Here is a 22,679-nt window from a genome sequence, read left to right on the forward strand (position 1 = left end):
ACAGAAGCGTTTGCGCAGGCGCACAACTATTGGCCTGATCAGCTGACTGTGAGTGAGATGCTATGTTGAAGGACCATTGAGACGAAAACCTGCTGTTGTCTGCGCTATGTATGGAAAACTGCGACAATTTAACTGAATTACACCGTGTGGACCAAACACTAACGACATTAAACACGCCGGTGAGTACGAGAATACACCGAGTATTGACGTCGTGACAGCGTGAGACTGCAATGCTGTCAGCAGCATGCTAACACTGGATTTAACCATGTATGACCCAGGTTAATTTTACTGCCTGTCAGGGATTTTTAACAGAAAATAATTGACAAATCAAAACTAAAGAGCAGCAGTGTGTTGTCATGTGATGTTCTCTGTGTTTTAATTAAGAGGCGGAGCTTCATTAGCATGTGTTGTACAGAGCAGACACTGATCATATGACAGTCAATCAGCAGACGTGGAGACCTGTCTGTCTGTTCAGTCTGTCTTTATGCAGATAGTAAGTGCAGGGTACATATTCCAGCCGTGGGTAAATGTGAGGAAGTTCATGAATCAGAGGCAAAATAGAAGTCAAAAGAGGAACACAGGGCTCCATATTATGACTCTGATTCACGTAGGGACACTTAAACCTTATGCAGAAGTGGAACAGTACTCTTGACTTCAGCAACAGTGGTAAGCGCATAATGTGGAAAATACTCTACTTACAAGCCAAAAAAGTCATGCAAATTGAAATGTTGCTTAAGTTTGTGGACCACAGTATTGGCAGCAAATACAATCCTACAACCATACTAGTGTGGTTACTACTACTTATATACAATACCGTAAAAAAAACACCAATATTCAGTCCAGTTTTGATACCTAGAGGCAAAATGTTGCAACATTGACAGCAAAACATTTTAGATTTGTATTAGAAAGAGTGATATAAATATGCTTGTGTACTGTGTGTCAGTAAGTGAATTTACTTCTGACCATAGTTAGGAGAGTAGTGAGAGGTGGTGGGCCTCTGTGTACATTGGAGCGTTGCATGTGTCATGCCCAGGACAAATTTCCCTACGAGAACAATGAAGCGCAGCGCAGCACATTGTGTCTTATGATAACGTATTGTAAATTTAATGAAAAAGCGAGTAAGTCCAGCTGGTATATCAATGTGGAAAATAAGTACTGACACTGTTCAAATACTCAGAAGTGACATCTGTTAATATATATATATACACAAGGTACATCATTTTACAATATATCTTTTATATTGTGATAAAGTAATATATTTGGAATATCAGTTGAGGAACTCTTTATTGGTTAAAATACATGTCAAGAATGAATTTCTTAAATTTCAAACAAACAAATTCATTCAATCATATAAAAATCCAACTGACCATAAAGAATTCCTCCCCAGGGATTGTAAACATTGCCCAACAATGACTTTTTACATCTGGAGACATTCAAGGAATAGCGACCATGACTAAATTATACAGCAAGGTTTCTGATGGCTGAAAATGTTTTATTATCTTCTGGTATCCCTCCAAAAAATAAAAAAAATTCATTCAAGTCACAATAGAACTCTGCCAACATTCTCTCTCCTACTTCACCCTCAGTGACTTCCTCTCATCAAAGACTCGGTAAACAAACCTCTTGACCAGCAGCCATGACAGAATTCTGGTTGATCTCCGCTCCGGGGGAGAAGACGTGCCAGCAGACCTGGGACAAGCTGATGGTGGCCACCACACGCACCAACAACCTGTCTGTTAACAACAAGTTCAACATCCCCGATCTGAAGGTCAGACATGTCATCTGTGCGCCCACCACAGGGAGTCCACCCACAAGTAGTCGCAGTGGTTCATATTTTTGTGTGTTTTGTCTCAAACAGGTCGGTACACTAGACGTCTTGGTGGGTTTGTCGGACGAACTCGCTAAACTTGACACTTTTGTGGAAAGGTAAGGTTTGAGATTAACAAGATGGTCCTGTGTTTACTTCTGACCCCTTGCATTGATCTCTCCACACCCGGTGTTGTGTTTCAGCGTGGTGAAGAAGGTCGCTCAGTACATGGCCGATGTTCTGGAGGACAGCCGAGACAAAGTCCAGGAGAACCTGCTTGCTAATGGAGGTAATAATCATCAGACATTCGCTCTCTTCAGCAGCTGACAGACATGAGGTGAAGCAGATGGTAGAGAGACATGATCGATTACCTCGCATACAGATATACAGTCATCATTACAACACAGTGAATGAATGTGATTAATGCTGATGACTGTAATTTGTCTTTTTCACTCTCTTCAGTCGACCTCGTCACCTATATCACCAGATTTCAGTGGGACATGGCAAAGTATCCAATCAAACAGTCACTGAAAAACATCTCTGAGATCATCTCCAAGGTATGTTGGCAAATCTGATCAGCTGTAGACATGATGTTTGATATTCTTCGCTTTTGTGTGTGTGTATATATATATTTTTAATCGGGCAGTATTACTGACATTAAGATCACTTTGCTTGCTGAGCAGACGATTACAGAGAAAAACCACAGCACATAGACAAACACTGTAAACATATAATATATCGACATTGTTAGATTATTATATTATTATATAATATCCTGTATGTTCGGTACCAGAAAGAGTGCTCTATTGTATTCATCCTCTTATTTTTAGCAAGCAACTCAGATCGACAACGACCTGAAGGCCAGAGCTTCAGCCTACAACAACCTGAAGGGAAACCTGCAGAACCTGGAGAGGAAGAATGCGTGAGTAATCTTGCAAGTCTGCTCAAAAGTTTGGAAATCATTTAGAAATGTTCCTATAAATGTAGGAAACATTTTATTTGGATCAAAGCTGCCTAACAGTCTGACCTGCGTGTGACGTCCTTTAGGGGGAGCTTGTTGACCAGGAGTTTGGCTGACATAGTGAAGAAAGAGGACTTTGTACTGGACTCAGAGTACCTGATTACCATGCTGGTGGTTGTCCCAAAGTAAGTAGAGTATCTATAGTATCTATATATTCAATATGCGGTGACGTGGCAATTCTCAGTTCTCAATGTCATTGTATCCATGGCAGATCTGATAGAGCTCTTCTCCTAACTACAGCGACATTATTTTGCAGGAATCTAATATTTCTGATAATGAATCTCTTTAAAGGTGTAATGCAAGGTACAATGGGTAGCTCACTTCCAGTGAAAAGAATTTCACAGTCACCCTTAAAACTGACTGAGTTTTGGCCATGGAAATGATCAAACCGCACTGAATAACATTTCCACACATCAATATTGAAATAAACCTGAAAGTTAGTATGTATAATCTATTATTGTCATCTTTCCCCTTTCCCACGTCACCAGGACAGGCTATGGAGACTGGCAGAAGACGTATGAAACCCTGTCAGAAATGGTGGTGCCACGCTCCACTAAGTAAGGACAAACGGATGATTCAGTTCATTTATTTTGCGAGATGCATGAATGATCGTCTATAGGAAGGAGGCAGTTTTGCTCTGTGTCTATACTTTTTTGGTTAATGTCATGTGCAATGTGCCACATACAGACAGTTATAAAACATTTCTAATCTGCCACTGCAGCTGAATGCCAGTAGTTATTTTTGGAATGTGTAGATGGTTGCTTGTGTCCATATAAATCACAATGGTTTACCTGTAAAAAGCACATGGATTTGAAAATAGGCAACAGTAAAGGTCTAACCTGTATAAGTAAACTGATGTGACCCGGTAGCCAGAATAAATGTTGCAATATATGTTTCTGCAAACCCCAGATGTACTGAAATGATACATTTCTATGTGTAAATCTACTTGGTTAGGGGTAGGAAAAGATCACATTTTGACTTAAAATACCTGTTTTGACGGCCATAAGCAAGTCTGGAGATTAACTTGAGGTCTCCTTAAAAATATCCAGCGATGTCAGATTTACAAATGTTAAATGCCGTTGTCCTTTGTCAAACATGTCCAGCGGTTTCACACTTACCACTCTACCAACCGAAGCCTTCTCACCTGTAAAATCCAACACTGTTCCACCCACCTCCGGACATGACAGTCATGTATTACACACGTAATGTGAACGTGATATGAGACGTTTCGTAGAAATGTCGAAATGGCACGTAGTCCATGACGTGTAGAAATGTGAAGTGGTCAGTGGTTTGCACAAACATAAGCTGCCAACATTTTTACACTAGCGACTTAGCTAGCCAATATGATCTGGAAATGGGGAAACAAGTTGGACCAGCTAAAGCAGCAGAGGTTCTGAGAATGGCTTGTGCATACAGAGCCCGGGACAGAGTTTGGTAATGAAAACTCCAGCCTTAATTGCAGATACTTGTAATATAATATCTATAGGTTATGTTCCAGAAAGAACAGTTGGGTTATTTATTGCGTTTATTGCAACAATATATAACAACAACAATAAAGTGTTTGTAAGTGGAAAGCGAGGGAGGGAGATCTTGTACATTTTTCTGCATTAGTGACTCGTACTAATGGAGTAGCTGGTGACACCAAATGTACTAAAAAAAAGAAAAAAAAAAAGTGGATTTGTTTGTGGATATGGAATTTTAACTGTAATTTCATGTAGACTTATCTTTGGCAACCAATTGCAAGTTGCACCGTTGACCAATTCCTAACCATCGTTTACAGTGTTGATAAATGGAACAGAGAAAATTGAGTAACCCATGTTATTAATTGTCTCCCTCTATCCAATTTTATGTGTAAATAATCAAAATCTGTGAAGTAACCAGAAACCGAAGTGAGGATGTCATTCTGTATGTGAGAACCTGCTGAAATGTGTCAACCGTACTGAGCGTATCCAGCTCTCGTGTTGATCTGTCCTCTCGTGTCCTCCAGGCTGCTGTTTGAAGACAACGACAGCGGCCTCTTCAGTGTCACTCTCTTCAGGAAGGCTATAGATGACTTCAAGCACAAGGCCAGAGAAAACAAGTACATTATTCAATTCCACTTTTTCCCCGAAGAATATAAAAAAAGAGTGCGATGTGTGAAACTTGCTAGTGGTAGTATTGAGCTGTGTTTCAGTTGTGGGCTGTGTTTTTTTTTTTTTTTTTAAATCCCTTTAGATAAACGGTAGTAATGGCACCTCATGATATAAGTGGGCTCTATAAAAAGACCCCATAATGAACACGATTGTGTCGGCCCTCGACTGTCTCCAATAAGCATGACGGAGGGGATCTCACTGTGTCTTTATGTTTCCCGTGTGTTCGTATGTAGCCTGTTATCAGGAGTGCTCTTGAATGTGTTTGTCCTTCATGTCTGTGTCTGCTGACAGCTGATTGCCAGCCCTCTGCTGTGTGTCCCAACCTAGATTTACCGTGCGTGATTTCCAGTACAACGAGGAGGAGATGAAGGCGGACAAAGAGGAGATGACACGTTTGTCCACTGACAAGAAGAAACAGTTTGTACGACTGTTGTTTCCTTAACAATTTGAGCTATTGACTAAGTAGGGTAGGAAGAAGTTAATGGAGTTCAATAAGAATGCTTCGTTCCATAAGTGTTTGGGCTACAGATGTATATTTATCTGTTATTGATGTTTGATTTGAGCACACACGGTCCTGCAGCCAGTCTTAAATAATGGATGAAAGACTGAAACTGTCATGCTGTTAATTTATAAGGAATTCATTCATTTAAAATTAAATTAAATTAAATTAGAATTAAATTAAAATGGAAATGTTATGTTTCAGAAAGTTGACAGGTCTTTTATCTTTATGACAAATGATCAAAATGCTGTGTCTGTCCACTCAGGGGCCTTTGGTACGATGGCTGAAAGTGAATTTCAGCGAAGCCTTCATCGCCTGGATTCACATAAAAGCTCTGCGTGTGTTTGTGGAGTCAGTGTTGAGGTAAGCGAACTAGACCTGCTACGTTTGACATACTTTGGTGAGGGCAAGTTTGATGTTTTTCAATCATTTTTGCACTCATCCATCCATCCATCCTTTTAAAGAGATAGTTCAGGGTTTTTTTTTTTTGTATGTGGGGTTGTAAGGGGGCAGCAGCAGCAGCAGCACTGGGACGGAAGCTAAGCAATGTGCTCCTGAAATAATCAGCATCAGTTAAAGTGTACACTTTATTTATGATATTTTTACTGCTTTACCTTGCTGTCATACAGCCCTCGTAGACGTGAAACTGAAGCCGTTCTATCCGTCTAGCCTCTCGTCAAAGCAACCAGACTCCTTTGCCATAAACAATAACTGTACCTCGACGAACACAGGAGCAATCGGTTAGTCACACAATAACACTAACAAACTAAGCAGTTGAGGCAGTGGTAGACCAGCAATTCTTGCGTTCTGCAAAGCAAAATTACTGTATTTGTCAAAGGAGTCTGGCGGCTTTTGAGAGAGCGGTATTATGGCTTCAGACCCCTGTCAGAGAAGGCTGCCTGATTGCAAGATAAAACTTTTTTTTATTATTATTTTTGATTTATTCATATGCACAATGATAAAAACAGGAATTATATTTCATAATACAAAGGCAAATATTTGTGAAGGAGAGGAAAAGAAGCCCAAAGTGCTTTTATAAAATCCTCCCCCTCAATACAAAATCACTAAAACAGATTAACTAATAGAAAAAGAAAAGAGAAAAAAAAGCAAAAAAGGGAAAGAAACAAAGAAAAGACACAATAAACAAATAGAGAGCGAAAAATATCCATAAAATTACAAATTCATTTCAGTTATACTAGACATACCATGACAATATTCTAATAATAGCGTACACTTAAACTAATGTTGATTTTTGTTTTTAAGGGGGTCTTTTGTAGGGTGGCTTGAATTTGATATGCTGCTGAGCCTGTCCATGTCATTCATCAACAATGGAAAAGCACCTCCTATAACCCCATTGCAAATGACCAACACTGTCCCTTTAATATGAAATGTGTTTAATGTGTGAAACTTGTTGTGATCATAGATATGGGCTGCCAGTGAACTTCCAGGCCATGCTTCTCCAGCCCAACAAAAAGAACATGAAGAAGCTGAGGGAGGTGCTGTACGACCTGTACAAACACCTGGACAGCAGTGCTGCCATCATTGATGTAAGTCTAAAATTACTGGAGGGCATTTAGCTGTGTAACATTTATATTAATCCTATCCCAGGCTGTCCTGATCGTTCTTCCTTAACATCATAGGCCTGTTAAACCTACATTCTCCTAACTTTTCACTGTGTGTGTGTGTGTGTGTGTGTGTGTGTGTGAAACTGTGCGTCTCTGTTTGCCTGCAGGCCTCTATGGACATCCCAGGGCTGAATCTGAGCCAGCAGGAGTATTACCCCTATGTTTACTACAAGATCGACTGCAACCTGCTGGACTTCAAAGTCTAGATTGCCATCATCATCATCATCATCATCATCTTCATCATCATCTCAGTTTCTTTGAGTGCAGTCTAACTGATGTGACATATTCACATCCCCAAGCTTTAATTTATTATGACTGTGTTCATCCTGTTTTTTTCCCCATCTTTTGTGGTCTCATCCTCGTTCCCTTGCTGTTACATTCCTTGTCCATGTTAAATAGGTTGTCGAACTTCTCTTCAACAACCAGCACGGGCGCTCATCTTTGTACCACGCTGTTGAGGTGAATCGCTTCCCAGTTTGTTCCCTCCATAATGGTTAGCATTCCCTCATGGCATCAGAGGACATGTCATGACATGAAATGTTTTTTTTTTTTTTATTTCTTCCGGTCACCCTTCTTTATTTAATGCAACAGAAACGGTACATGTGAGGGGAAAACAAGGGGGAAAAAATAAATGTATGTGAAGTATAGTATTTATTTAAAGCCTCTAAAATCGGTGTGTTTGCTTTTGGTCTGTGACGTGTTTTTAGCTCCATGTAAGAGATGTCTGTTTACAAGTAGATGTTGACCATCGTTTCCCCCACCCAAGTATATAAGAGCAATATGTTCGCTGATGGTATGCTCCTATGATTTCTGTATATTAAGCAGTTTGAGAAAAATAATTATAGGTCTATGTGCAAATACTGTATTGTCAGTATAACTGAGAATTGAACCACATATTTAAATACATGTGAAAAATAAAGTCTCTATGTGAAATATACATACAGTTGACTCACTGTGCTTCTTACCTGCAGAATAAAGGTTTGTGAACCTCCTCAGGCTGATAAAAAACAACAACCTCAAATGGTTCTATAATTTCTCTTTTCCCAATCTGTATATTTCACTCCATTAGATACTTATTGAATAGATTGTTTTGTAATACTAACTAGTAGATCTCCCTTTACAGTGTTCTATTAAGTTGTATCTAATTGATGTCTTAAAAAATCCCCGTGGCTGGTGTTTGTTTGTTCTTCCTCTGGAAGACTGCTCCAATGGGCCGTGAATGGACCACTTCAGGGAGGAGTTCTCGGAGCATCTGGACCAAAATACATTGATGACCAACTTATTAGTATTGACAATAACGTGCTGGATCAATTATTGTAAAAGCCCTGCATTTTGTTCTTGCTTCTCCTCAATTGTTCCCCTGCAATTAAATCAGAGTTAATGTTATGGTTAAGTTATTTTTCTATATAATTTTCTCTCGTTATTTATATTTCTGTATTTATTTTATTATTTATTTAATTACATTTATTCATTTATATATGTTTAATAGGTATTTTATACACATTGGCTCAACATGATAGAAAAATGTTGACGATACATTTTGTTTTGGGCTTCTTCCTACTCCTTTTCAAACATACAAAGGGTTTTAATGACTAGTGCTTCAAGTGTAATATATTTTTCAAGCATTCATTCATTCATTCATTTTACATGTGACCCTTTACATTAAACGTATGTCATAGAACTTATATTTTACATATCTTATATGTACTCAGCCGGTAATATGAGGGTAATATAAAATCTTTCTTCATAGGAGAATTGTTGACAAACACTAAACAGGCATTCCGAAAATATCTTTATACCTGCATACATCTACATTAAAGTGGAATAAATTATAGATATTAATCATGTGTGATGGTACTATATAGAGGGGGGAAAGTAAGGTGTTGTGATGTTACGACTATGATTTTGATTGGTATTGTTTCATATTTGCATGATGCTGATGATGCTGCTACTGCTGCTGATGATGATGGAGTTGGTTCCCCTCTCAGCCAATCAGCGGCCAGACTTGGGAGCGGGTTTGACTCCCCTCCTCTCCTCATCTGTGGATGACGCAGATATCTGCTGTGTGTGTGTGTTAATGCTGGTCAGCTGCTGTCTGTGGAGAGCAGCACCAACCTCCACAACCAACACCACCACCTCCTCCAGCAGCAGCAGCAGCAGCAGCAGCGGCAGCAGCTAAAGACTGATGATGGAGACGGACACACGGATGGAGCTGCAGTAGAGACGCCGGGGGAGGATGCTGCGGCGGCTGTGAGGGGAACCGAGCCGTGTTTAGCCCGTGTCAGCTGCACCTGCCGTGGATGATTTTCCCGATGGGTTGCGGAGGCAGTCGGGCGGACGCGATCATCGAGCCGAGGTACCATGAGAGCTGGACCAGGGAAACGGAGTCGACGTGGCTCACCAACACGGACGTGGAGACCTCTTTACCAGTAGCTACCAGTAAGAGCCACTCGCCTTTTTATTCCTTTTTGTTACCTTGAAAATACAACAGAATATCCACTGCATGCTTAACAGGCCACACTCCAAATCAAAACACAAGCTCTTTCAGTACTACACACCACACGCAGGGCTCATGAGGAGGCGAAATGAAGCCCTCAAAACACAACTGACAGCTCCCTCACTGAGCAGTGTGTGCAGGTACCGTGTCTCTCTTTGCCTCTAAGAGTCTGGTTTTTGTCTCAAGTGATGAGCAAGGCTCAACTGTCGTCCAAAGGTAAAGCTCTGGAGGCCAGCCTGCGGGAGAAGAGGATGGTGAACACAGGCACCCAGTGTGGGAAGCAGGCCCTCGCATCCACCGCCTCCAACCACCAGAGGAGACCCAGGCGCTCCATCACTGATGTAGGTGTTACTGGGAGCCGGTATAAGCATGTGTGACCGCTCCATACCAACTCCATCAGCTTCTGTCTTTACATATATGTAATATCATGGACATAACAACCTGTCAGCTGCACTGTTTAAAGGATAGGTTTCACCCCCCAAAAAAATAAAAAAAAATCCAGTCAGTATCTACTCCCTTCAGGTGCTGATGGAAAGTCGGGTAAACTTTCGTAGTCCACAAACAAGTCCGGAGCTTCACAGCAAAACAGTGTTGCAGCATTCTCCTAAACTACTGAAGTACAGTGGCGTGCACAGACTTTTTGAAGGGCAGGGGCGAAAAGAAGGGCACTTTAACACGTGTTTTGGCTCCCAAGAGGGCACTTTAGCGCAAGTTTTGGCTCCCAAGAGGGCACTTTAGTGCGTGTTTTGGCTCCCAAGAGGGCACTTTAGCCCCAGTTTTGGCTCCCAAGAGGGCACTTTAGCACGAGCTTTGGCTCCCAAGAGGGCACTTTGGCGTGAGTTTTGGCTCCCAAGAGGGCAGTTTATCATGTTTTAACCAGCCAAGGGGGCAGTTTAGTGTGTTTTGCCAACAAAGAGGGCACTTTGACACGCTTTTTTGGCTCCCAAGAGGGCACTTTAGCACACGTTTTGGTTACCAGGAGGGCACGTGCGCGTTTTTCAACAATTGAGCCCCCCCCCCTTGTGCACATCACTGCTGAAGTAGATGGGTTCTGTGTTATTCAAGTCTCAGAAAAGTCCTGAAAAGTCTACTTCAGAGGTTAAGAAGAGCGCCTCAACGCTGTTTTGCCATGAAGCTCCAGAAATGTTTTGTGGATGACGAAACTAGTAGATAATGACAGAATACTCATTTTTGGGTAAGCTCGTCCTTTAAAAAGTCAGATTCCTCTGCAGAATCAGAGAGTAGCCCTTAATATATTTAAATGCAGTGGACATTTTTTAACCTTTGTTTAACCTTTATTTAAGCAGGTTATTTAGGTCCCCAACTTTTCCAAAACAGATCTGGCAAAAAGGCTGCATAAAAAAGTCGTCACAAAGACACATAACAGGAGCAGAAAATATGAGGGAAGGGAAGGTAGGACGGATGGCAGGTAACAGGCTAAAGCTAGACTACAACCATGCGTATTCTACAGTATAAACACTTCAGTATCACTGTATACTATGTGTTCACGTGCAAACTAGTTTGATGAAATTATAGAGTTGCTGCTTTTTGTCATATGTGACATGAAACTGGATATGTTTGGATTCAGTGGAGACAAAGGTGAGCGTCCAAAGATGATGACTTAATGATTAATTGCAAAAATAAACGACAGCCACCCCATCGTCAATTATTTAAGTGAACATCTCTTTGTGTAAGGCTAACAATTGGATGAAATATGGAAGTAAAAGACTGAGAGTTATAATTCCCTTTATCTTAGATTTTATAATAAAATCATGTGATTTATATTATGGAATTAATCCATAAGGAGGAGAAGACTCAGTTTCACATGCATTTATTCATTTCCTCTGATTGCAGAAGAGATGCATTGATCGATCGTTTGGTTATCAATGATCAGATGAATCCCCACCAATTCAAACAGTCGATTAACTGGTTTGAGTGATTCTCTCAAAGAAAAAAAGTCAACGTTCTCTGACCCCACATTCTTAAACCGTGATATCTTCCGGTTTCTTTACCCCTCTTTGACAGCAAATGAAACATCTTTGGGGTGTGGACTGAACAAGACATTCGCGGAGGTCATCTTGAAACATTTTTCCCCGTTTTGGCGACCAAACAGCTCACCCAGTGCAATTTTGCCGCACATCTTAAATACTGATATTGTAGATCTGTAAGGAGGCTTTACACTGTGAGAAACAGCCTTGAGAGTGATGAATTATATGAAAATGTTCATGATTCTTAGGGACGTGCCTTGCCGTGACATCTTCTGTTTGCTTTATCTTCTGTCATGAGAGCTAACTACAGAAAAGACACTTGAGTGCACACACACACACACACACTGAGAAAGACACAGATCTGAGAAATAGATTCCTTTGACCTAAGAAAAGACATTTTCAGGAGCTAGACTGTTGTGTTTCATTTATTTAACCTTCACCTTACGGGCAGAGCCGCAGTGACTCAGTGCTCGGTTGGACGTCTGTGCCCACTCACTCCTTGTCCAGCGTGGTGATATTTAAATGACATTCAAAAATCTTTTTCACAGCAAACTGCTCGCGACTCCAAAAGGAGGGCATCAAAGGAGGGTGGCGCTCTGTCTAAGGACGGGCAGCCCGTCAGCATCGGCGGCAGTGGAGATGCTGAACCGGTGGAGTGTGTCTGATGCAAGACGAAGACAAGACGAGCCTCTGTGAGGAGGAAGGTGGCCGGAGCTGCGAGCAGTTCACCGTGAGACCGGATGGTGATTTACAGGAAGTGTGTGGATGATGTTTGCGAGGGACCTGTTGCAGGATTCTTGTCCGTCGACCTCAGCGGTATACAACATAAGCGCCTGCATATGTCCTCCATCCAAAGATCTCGGGATGCTGCATCTTTGTTGTGCCATTGCAAATGCATGTGCGAAGCAGAGAATGGGTCACAAACAGTGTTCATGCCCTCCACCATGCTTTTTCTCCGCACGCTTATGGTGCCGGTCAGGGGATTGTGTCACTGTGTTCAAGCCAGTGTTGAGAAAGACAAGAGGAGACCGTCCCATATGCACATGATAATCACAATCTGCACATCAAATGTTTTCTGTGTGGGGCTGTCCCAGTGAGCCTGCTTCAGTTCTGTGTGCAAGTATATTCCTTTTGTTGAGAATGAGAAACGATAGTGTGGGAACCAATGACGATGCTGTTTAACCTCAGTCGATGCTGTAAATTATATTCTTTTAAGAAGACCCTGAAGTGCTGTTTAGAAACTGAGATTTAGAGGTTTGAAGCTTGAGGGCTGAAGACTTTTTTTTTCTTCAGTCTTTGCAAGAAAAAAGAAACAAACACACCCGCATGTGCCTACAGTTCATCTTGATCTGAACCGCTCCTGTGTTCACGGTACGTTTTTCTATTTAAAATTTGTTTAGTGTTACGTGTTTCTGTTGTGTTATACGATTATTATGATGTGTTATTTGAGTGGCTTACACCGATCTGCATGTATTAATCTCAATTTGGTTCAGCGAAATTCTTGGATTGCGACAAATCCAGCCGAGCATTACGAAAAAAAGCAACAAAGAAAAAAGAAGCAATCTGTCTGAAATAAAATATTTTGCCCTTGCTGGAACACATGAAAATACAGCAACTGCACTACAAAAGTACATTCAGCAGGTGATTCAGGATGCAAGTGACATTTGTGGCCAGCAGATGGTGCAGCTGACCAGCTGGGACCTCAAGAGGATCATTACTGACGACAAATGCCTCAAGAAAGCCATTCATTTGATAAAGGATGTTACAGATTTTGCTTTAGAGTATTCTGAGGGAAAAACATTTTATGCTTCTGATAACTGTTGCTTGTCATGAGTTGAAATGTGTAAAGGCCAACTTTTGTGATGGAAAGCATTTTAACACAGGATCTGCCAAGTTTTCTTTCCTTGTTTGAATTAAAGTTGTTGTCAGCTTCTTAAGTTGTAAAACCCAGGACGGAGTGATATGTGCAGTCATTTCTCATGAGCTACAGCAGAATCAATAAGCCTACAGACACAAACCTTGGTACCAAGAGCATGGATATGACAATCATTTTTCAACCAGTGGAATATGTATTTATTGTAGGTTAATCCATAATTTCCACTGAATATGTAGACATTAGACAAATACCTATCTATAATTGGCTATATAATAGCGTAATACTGTATTTTGTTTGCATTAAGTAAGATACATCACCTGACATCCCTTTTGTGAAATTTTAGCCATTACCTAATAGTTTTATTTTCATTGTTCACAGTGAAATATTAACAATTCTGAACTTTGTTAGGTCTATCAGAACAGGACAGCAGCCATTTGTCTGTAAGCTCTGACTGATAATGTAGTATGATAAGATAAATATTTGTTGACACTTATGTTGAATACTCCGACATAAAATCCTTGATCATCAGATGTGAGCTACATCACAGTCAGCAGAAGATGGAGCTGTGGTAAAGAAAATATGTGTCACTTGAAGAGAAGTAGTGATCGCAACCCACTTTCAACACTGATGAGCACGATTGGATATTAATCAGAGACAATGAATGGTAAGTATAAACATACTGTAGTTACTTAACTGGAGCAGTATTGCAAAAAAAAAAATATATATATATATATCGTTCAAAATTCCTGCTGTCGAAACTTGAAACTTAAAAGTTTATTTTAGGTTTTCACAGTGAAGGTTTCAAAACCAAAATCAGGCTCATTTCCCTGTCACTGTCATATTGATATAGGCTATTCATTGTAGCCCGTTATAGTAGCTGTTTAATTTCAATGAAGTGTTCACATTTAAGTACCATCCCAATGCTGTAGAATAGATGGTTGAGATTCAGGCTAGTTGTAACCACTGTTCAAAGTAACACTTAAAACAGACTTTTAATAGGCTTCGTTAATTTGGGTAGATGATTCATTAACAATGGTCGACATTAATAGAACACAGTAGTTCCGAGGTCAAAAGGATAATAACATTTTAGAGAGCTCTTTGAATTAGATTATAAAGAATGAACTGAAGATAAGTAAATTGGACGGATAACATTAAATATATATATATATAATATATTATATATATATATATATAAATATATATATATATATATATATATATATATATATATATTTATATATATTCATATAAATTCCAATACCTTACACTATAAGCTGATTTTGTAAATATTTGTACAAAAAAAAAAAAAAAAAAATCCCATATCATGTAGCCTGAAGAGTACAGCTGCCAAATAAAATCTGAGCAGAGGTTTCAAGTAACAGGAAATGTAATAACTTATACTTCAAAGTTTCATGACAAAGTAAAAAGTTACTTTTCCACCTTTATGAGCCCTAGTATAATGTCCATTTTAATCCCAGGTGCACTCAGTCAACATGGCCAATATTTGGGGATATTTAAAAACAATATGTGTAATATGTGTTTTTTTTCATCATATAAACACAAACAGACAGATTCAAAAAATACCAATAATACACATTGGCCACAAGAACTAAACTACTCAAAAGAAGTTAGGGATATTGAGATATGGGTGGATATATGCACATGCATTGATATACAATAGAATTGAAATGTGTTGCATTATTTTTGGGGACAAAAAATAGTTACAAAACATGAAATAAAAAATCAGATATGTCACAGAATAAACAAGCGAGTGAAACACTAAAATATCCCAATATCCCTAACTTTCTTTGAGTTGTATTAACCTGGAAGATGCAACCAAAGACACACCTTGAGAGAAGTAAGAGCTGATTACCAGCCAATACGGGCTGATTTAAGAATAAATAGTAATACAAACAAATATCCTCAATATATTAATTAATAAATATCCTACCTTATAACCCCAAAATTTCACTGTTAACCAGTATAATTTAAGAAGGGTGTCAATGTCTTAAAATGCTTAAAGATATACCACTGGTATTCGCTCAGTATATATCAATGATAATATATTGGCTCACAGCGCAGTGATTGCAGGTGTGTTAATTTGATGTTTTTTTATATGGAGTTTGGTTTACACACCTGCGGCTGAAGCTGTGATCATTTCCGCCAGCCACGGTGCAGTTAACGGGTGGAAACTAGGACCACGCGGAGCGCTGTGTCAGGCAGACGTCGCTCACTCAGCCGTTGCTGCTCCTCGTCCTCCTCAACAGATTAAACAGTTATCGGGAGGTTAACGTCGGTTTGTGTCTCTGAGGGACTCTCAGTTTTTATCTGACACTTCCCTTTCGTTGTTTTTCTCTCTACGTAATGTGGTTATAATGAGGTGAGGATGGCCAAACGACCGGGGACTGACGACGGGATGTTGACTTCGCCGACCATTCTCCGGAATTTCGCCGCCGATTTGAACGCGGGGGACGTGAGCATGGACTGCGGCGACGGAGCCGCGGACGTCTCCTTGGAGGAAATTCTGAAACTGTACGGCCAGCCGATAAACGAGGAGCAGGCATGGGCGGTGTGTTATCAGTGCTGTCGGACTTTAGCGCAGAAACATCGGAGGAAAAGCTCCAAGTCTGCCGGGGCTTCGGCTGTCGGCTATCCGAGAAGGATTGAGGGACCCGGGGATGTGATCATCTGGAGAGACGGGACTGTCAAACTGCACTTTGAAGGCAGCACAGGTAAACGAACCGACACCAGCTGACAAGCTAGGTTGTCTGGATTTACTGACATTTTGTCTGGTTTGAGTCACTGCGCAGCTAAGCGACAAAGACTGCTTTCTCCTCGGGAATGAAAGCATTTTTCCTCCACATCCCTCACAGGCCAAGCGGAGCATCCTCATACAGAGGCCATGTTGTTGTGGCTGTCTGCTTCCAGCCATGTGGTGAATTTGTTTACAGACGTCCAATGCGGCTGTTAATAATACATCATCACCGCATAGCTGCTGGGGATGAAAGACCAAAGGAGCTGTGTTATGAATTATTAACAGACGGGGGGGTTGCTCGTACAAAAGAACCTTACATTTACATTACAAACACAGTTCATGTTATATAGCTTCATGTGTTGTGTGTTGGCAGGCTTGTTTCAGAATGGCTGCTTTCCTTGGGTTTTTAAAATTGTGTCGCTGCAGCGGTCAGTTAGCTACAGTAAACAATGAACCATGTGATGCATTCAAACCGCAGAGCACCTTGGGTCCAGTCCAGAGAAAACCTATACGAGCAGCTAGCACCGAGGCTACAGCGAATATTGGGCAAAAAGCCAGACACAGATGAGTCACATTGCTGCTAACAGCCTCATTATGTGTGTTGTGACATTTTGGGTAAAGGCACTAGCATAAACTCATGTGTCTGTGTGTGAGGGGAGCAGGTGCCTTTGTGTTGGTTGCATGCACCTGGGGGAGGTTTTAACAGGATGGAAACACGTTTGAATGTATAGTTTGGTAAAGAAAATGGTAAGGTGGAAGCTTGCATGTGCATATAGCATAGAGTAGGCCCACTTCTCTGCAGGTTTGTGCTCTACGTGGACTCGGAGCTGATTAATGGTGTAATTTATTAATGGACTGACAGAAAATGAATCTTTGGTAATGATCAAAGCATAAGATCTTGACAATTAATTTGCAAAAATGCCAACATTTAAATGGTAATGTCTCCTCAAATGTGAACATTTGTAGTTGTAATAGTCCTTTTTTGTTTTTGGATTGTTTTTTGAATCAGTCAAGCACTATGAAGTCATCACCTTAGGGATATCTACTATATTTTCACATTTTAATGATCCAACACTTACTAAATATAATCATCAGTTTCCGTCCGATTCTACCTGACGATAAGTTACCTCTAGACTCATGGAGAGGGATAGGCAGTTAAAGGTATAAATTGTGTCACGATACTGGAATTTCTAACTTTGATATGGTACCTCGAAACATTCCAAAAATTTGACAGAACATTGAGGCGATTAGCTTTTAGATTTCTATTTAAAGACTATTATAATTAGGCTTGTAAAACTGTGTGTTACAGCAGTGCATGCACATTTCTAACTTTGATACTGTACCTTGAAATATATCAATATTTGATACTGCGGGGAAATTTGACACAATATGGCGGCGATTGGCGTTTAGATTTCTGATTAAAGATAATTATAACAAGGCCGTCAGACTTGTCAACTTGCTGGGAAAGAGGACACTGAAAAAAACTACAGCTAGTACTTGTGTGTTGATACTGCGAAAAAGTCTCGTTCAGAATCAATGACACATGACAGGGAAGGGGATGAGGGAGGGGGGGATGACGAGTAGCAAGGGGCCACGGGTCGGACTTGAACCCTGTGCCGCTGTAGTGAGGATACAGCCTATATAAGAGGGTTGCGTGCTTTACCAAGTGAGCTACTGCGACGCCTGTATCGTCTTATTTTCTCATGCTTTTGCTTTGTTCTTGGCGTCAACGATTCTGGAGTAAGACAGGTAATTGCTGAGTCACATTCCCAGGCGGAGACCAGGTGGTTCTTGGTGGCTTGCCAAACCAAAGCGTCTTGACCTGGGAATCTGACTCGGCAATCAACTTTGAATGGTGTGTTTACAAACTGCAACTGACAAATCTTACATAATGTTCCTTTTAATGGACTGTATCATAATGCCCAGACCAAATGATGTTGGTGTATTTGCATAAATGTACACTTTGACTGACTGAAAATTTAAAGCAATCACCTACTGGAAAAACTAGCATTACATCTGGGTCTCAAGGGCTGGTTGGTAACTCTGGTGTTAAATGGTTCCAGATTAGAGGACTACAGCTTCGAGCAAAGCTTGTTCCAGTACGCCTGTTCAGGTGTTTAGAAAGATGTACAGCATGTCTCAAAGACTTGTTCCCTTTAACTGCATTCCATTAATATGTGAGAGATAAAGATGGGTGTGGGAGGAGGAGGTGTGGCTGTCAGCACTCACCTAAAGCCTCCGGCACCGAGGTTATGTCCTCTCTCTCCTGGGAACTTATTAGCCACTTTCTTCTTATTTCCCCCTCGGTTAATACCCTCCCCCCAAACCTCTCTCTCTTGAGCCAACCCCTCAGTCCAAGCAGCTCTCCTTCATCTAAGCATATTTAACCAACCAGCAGTGTTTGCAGTTTGTGTGGAAATTACACACTCGGTATAAACACATTCAGCCAGTGCTGCTGAGAATCTTGGCACTTCTTGAAATAGAACAAACGTGATGATTAGATGCACAGACTTAAAAAGTCTGACTGCAGATGAGTTTGGAGATTATGGGGAGAGTCCTCTGCTGCTCCTCTGGCTGGTGGCTGAGGTATTTTTGGACAGCTGTCCTGATTCTCATTAAGTCTGGCGATGAGAGAGACGTGAGACTTATTAAGCTTTTGGTAGCTCAGCGGGTAGTTCAAGAGGCTACTCCCCCCAGCAGAAAATCGATGCTTATGCAACCTGCGTATGGCCCGCGCATGAGTTCGTGAAAAGGAAGAGGCTTGATTCGGCCAACACGGGATCACTCTTCCAGTATCAGGATGCTGTCTGGACTCCTACACTGCTGCCGCGGCTAGAAAGGGAACACAAGAGTGTATTTCTGTGATGCATGGCAAACAGAATCGGGCTAATGAGCAGCACCAAATCCAAGTCAAGTGTTATTTTAGACTGAATAGATGCTCGCTGCTGCTCCTGCTGCCGTCAATTCAATTCAGATCAATTCACATGAAGCATGGAGGAGAATGTATTCACTCCCACTCTGCGTAGCCTTGAGCAGGGCCAAGCCTTAATGCTGCATCAAGATGAGACACTTGTTTACCCCAAGATTTTCAATGATTCATACCTACAGTACAGAGACATTTGGTGCATGCAGTATTTTAACTGGAATGTTATTCACACATTTAATCTGGTAAATTTTGTTACTGAATAGGTTGAAATGAGGATGTAATAAGCGCTCCAGTTTTTGTTTATTAGATTATAGGCCAGTGAGAGCAGTTTCAACTATTTTAACATGTAATCTGGGAGGAAAACCTTCCTACTTTCCATAAAACCCGTTTTGCAGCAGAGAGGTTAATATTTTAGTGAATAGGGGACTCCGGGTCACTCTGCACACTACTCCATATATGCCCTGTGTGGCTTACTCTCCCTAGGAGAGACAAGGGCCCTGGCCAAGACCTCTCTGATCGGCTGGGACAAACAGAGGACCCAGTGTTCCTCAGATGAGTGTTGGTGGGTGACTGTTTATTTTTTCCTCCCGTCTTAGCTGTTATTCATAGTGACCTGCCCAGAATTGTTGCCACGCTATGAAACGCGTATTTTCCAGCTCTGTATCAAGAAAATGTCAACAAATGCAGCTATAGAAGTCGGAGCAGTCCGATCTAATCAGAAGTTTATTTACTCAATTGATGAATTTTAAAACTGAAAAGGCGCTGGCTTGTAAGAGAGATGACCAAAGTGCATCGGACCAAAGTGTCTCATTTATGTGCAGTGACCTAATATCACACTCCGGACTGGTGTTAAAGTCTGCAGATCTGTCGCTGTGTTTGTACTTTCACCCCTGACGTTGGTGTCATCGGCACCTTGTGTTCCATTCCGCATTTTGCAAGTGATTTGCTGTCAAAGGTTAAAGTAAACACTGTATGTAACAAATGTAATATTGTTCAGTTGGGGAATGGAAATTATTCAGTATGGTAAAGAGACCAACTTTGTGTCGTACAGGAAAAATCTAGAAGTACAGGTGTGTCAGAGAGCCAGTATAAGAACACGAGATAAGATTGTAAGTGTTTTCAGGTTTGCTTTATTTTTTCTCCAATAAATGGAAGAGAAAGTTTAGGTTTTTCCACTCCACTTGGGTTTCTGTGATTTGTTGTGTTGTTAAGCAAAAGTTTTCAGTGAATTATTAAGACTTGCATTTTGAGAGGAAGCTTCATGGGAATGAGTAGGGGGCATCTACAGCCTTAATGCTATAACCAGCCCCGAGTGGCTGGTTTTGACAGCTCAACTGCCTCAGGCAGTTATTGCAGAGAAAACATTGTCATTTATTCACTCACTAGTTTTACAGTCATGTTCAGTACTGTCGGGTAATAATGCTTTACTGCTGCCCCCACATTTAGTCTCCTCTCTGTTCTCACTCCTAGTGCTATAAGTTTAATATTTTATGTTCTGTAACACTGTGTGAGGTGTGCGTCTGTCAGTTCATTTTCAAGATGTCGTGCATAGCTGCACAGTGCACGCACGTAAATAATTCAGCGGGTGTGTTTGCTGATTGTCTGTTACAGATAAGCACTTGCACAAATGATAACCACAGTGTCTGAATGATAATAACTTTCTTTTTGTGTTCTGTCATTACAGATAAATATGGATCAGCCCCCACATCATTAGAGGTGAGTTTTACGTTGCGGTCTTTTGTCACTCCGATTCCAACAGACTTTTTAGTATACCAAAACAGTGTGTGAGATTTTTAAATGTATATCAAGCCAGTAGTCTAATGCACACTCTTTCCAGGGAAATATTACTGTATGCAAGCACTGGATCCTATGGGAGCATAAACATCCCACAATATAATGCGGAAGGGATGAAAGCAACAAATTAACAGACAGTGGTGGACAGCGACCAAGGCAGCTCTGTTGTAACATCAGTAACACTTCAACAAGTGAACATAATATAAAGTTTTACTTTGCTAGACTTAAACATGCAACATGTAAAAATGACCACCTGTTGAAAACAAAACAAATGGAGGCACCATATTGCTAAAGTAACTGCTTACTGCTGCTAATTGTAGCTGCTGTTAGCTCAGTTAGCTGCGCAGCTAGCAGTCCAGACTGGGAGTTTGGAGAACGCGGAGAGTGTTGGCGTATACATAGCTATCACATGAGCTTTCAGACTGGGACAGGTCGGGGCTAGCTGGTTAGCATGCTTAATTTGGTATATATCTTTGCACTGTAATTCACATTTTATTAATATTTTTGGTAACATTTTGAATGCTCCCAACTAAAATTCTTACATGTCACACGTTGAGTGTATTTTTTTAATTGGTGAACTGTTGGCAGGGATTACCAAAGTTGCGTATCTTCAGCTGGCAGGGAGGCTCTTGGGAAGTGATATGATAAACTCAGAGTAGTAGTTTCTTGAATAAAAAGCAAAGTTCTAACAGTTCTGTCACCCTTAAAATAGAATATGATGGGTTCAGCCATCAGATTTCTTGTCATCCCATGCATTTCTTTTTTTTTTTTTTTGTCGTGTCAACACAGACGAAATTATTTCAGAATGTGTTTTCACAGCTTGCCCACAGCCGACACTGTTTGTGAGTAACTACACCACAAGAAGGCTGATGTGGCCACGGTGATGCAATATTGTGAGAAGATTATTTCCTCTATATTGAACCAATTCAAAACATTTAGATTAATATTAACAAAGGCGTGTGCAAGGACTATTTTCTCTGCAGAACCTGGTAGAAATCTGCTCTGCCTGTCACGTCAATGCAGCCAACACGTGAACATGGCCCTGCCCATCAGATAGATGAAAACAAGATGTGCTTCCTCAGAGTGTCCATGTGTGTAGGCGTGCACACAAAATGATAACCTCTCACTGAAATGGAACAGGGTGAAAGCACCTGCATGAGGCCATATCTATTAAAACATTTTTCTTATCCAAATACATCAGCATTCATTACATCTTTGTTTTGTTCTAGAGACTGAGCCCTGACCTGCGATGCACTAAACATGAGTGAGTGGGAGTTAACCGGGGACGAATAGCGCTATTTACTTCATTCTGCAGTTATTGTGTGTGCTGCACGCCAATGCGGGAGTGCACTTGAAATAGAACACGTCTTCGTCCTTCTTCTCTCTTTGTTCATAAATGCATTACTTTTTACACCGTTATATGCTCATCACAAAAGCACGTGAAGATGGCATGTGGTCAATGTGTGCTTGGCCAAGCTAGGTATATTGTATAATAACGGTGGGAGAAGCCTCCCTCGAAGCTTTATTGTGTACACAGACTAATTACACAGAGAGTCCTCTGTCAACTCGGAGCAGTGCGATCGCTCTTCGTGTTTGTCTTGTAGTTCATGTGATCACAGGCATGCACACTATGTGTGTGTTTTTGCATGGCTTAGTGGGAAATAGAATTCCTCTGCCTCAGCTGACGGTCAGAACACGGATGAAATCTCATGGTTGAACTGTGAGCCGCTCAGCCTAAATGTAAGCCCAGGCTTCTGCC

At 40.9% G+C, this 22,679-nt stretch overlaps 3 protein-coding genes across 6 annotated transcripts in view; all 3 read left to right on the top strand.

Moving 5' to 3' along the window:
• atp6v1c1b (ATPase H+ transporting V1 subunit C1b) lies at positions 1-8,021 on the top strand. The gene is made up of 13 exons (XM_030412949.1): positions 1-179; positions 1,587-1,768; positions 1,859-1,926; positions 2,011-2,096; positions 2,270-2,364; positions 2,638-2,729; positions 2,855-2,953; positions 3,317-3,385; positions 4,816-4,908; positions 5,288-5,381; positions 5,725-5,822; positions 6,883-7,006; positions 7,192-8,021. The coding sequence occupies exons 2-13, from the start codon at positions 1,637-1,639 to the stop codon at positions 7,288-7,290; spliced, it is 1,149 nt and encodes a 382-aa protein (XP_030268809.1). The 5' UTR covers positions 1-179; positions 1,587-1,636; the 3' UTR covers positions 7,291-8,021.
• A 1,072-nt stretch (positions 8,022-9,093) lies between these two features.
• LOC115578340 (brain and acute leukemia cytoplasmic protein) lies at positions 9,094-13,519 on the top strand. Of its 2 annotated transcripts, none has more exons than XM_030411251.1 (3): positions 9,094-9,523; positions 9,768-9,922; positions 12,118-13,519. In XM_030411251.1, the coding sequence occupies exons 1-3, from the start codon at positions 9,385-9,387 to the stop codon at positions 12,232-12,234; spliced, it is 411 nt and encodes a 136-aa protein (XP_030267111.1). In that variant the 5' UTR covers positions 9,094-9,384; the 3' UTR covers positions 12,235-13,519. The 2 variants fall into 2 exon arrangements, with proteins under 2 accessions (XP_030267111.1, XP_030267112.1); XM_030411252.1 differs by having other exon boundaries at positions 9,103-9,523; positions 9,798-9,922.
• Positions 13,520-15,598: 2,079 nt separating this feature from the next.
• Positions 15,599-22,679, top strand: part of spire1a (spire-type actin nucleation factor 1a) — a 36,491-nt gene continuing 29,410 nt past the window's right edge. For 2 of the 3 annotated variants that reach the window (XM_030412306.1, XM_030412307.1), the window contains exons 1-2: positions 15,600-16,177; positions 20,811-20,842. In XM_030412306.1, coding sequence (XP_030268166.1) covers positions 15,832-16,177; positions 20,811-20,842 — 378 coding nt within the window. In that variant the 5' untranslated portion in view covers positions 15,600-15,831. Of the gene's footprint in view, positions 16,178-20,810; positions 20,843-22,679 lie in introns of all 3 variants that reach the window. The other variant, XM_030412305.1, reaches the window with a different exon arrangement.

This window comes from Sparus aurata, chromosome 3, assembly GCF_900880675.1.
Source record: "Sparus aurata chromosome 3, fSpaAur1.1, whole genome shotgun sequence".
NCBI lineage: Eukaryota > Metazoa > Chordata > Actinopteri > Spariformes > Sparidae > Sparus > Sparus aurata.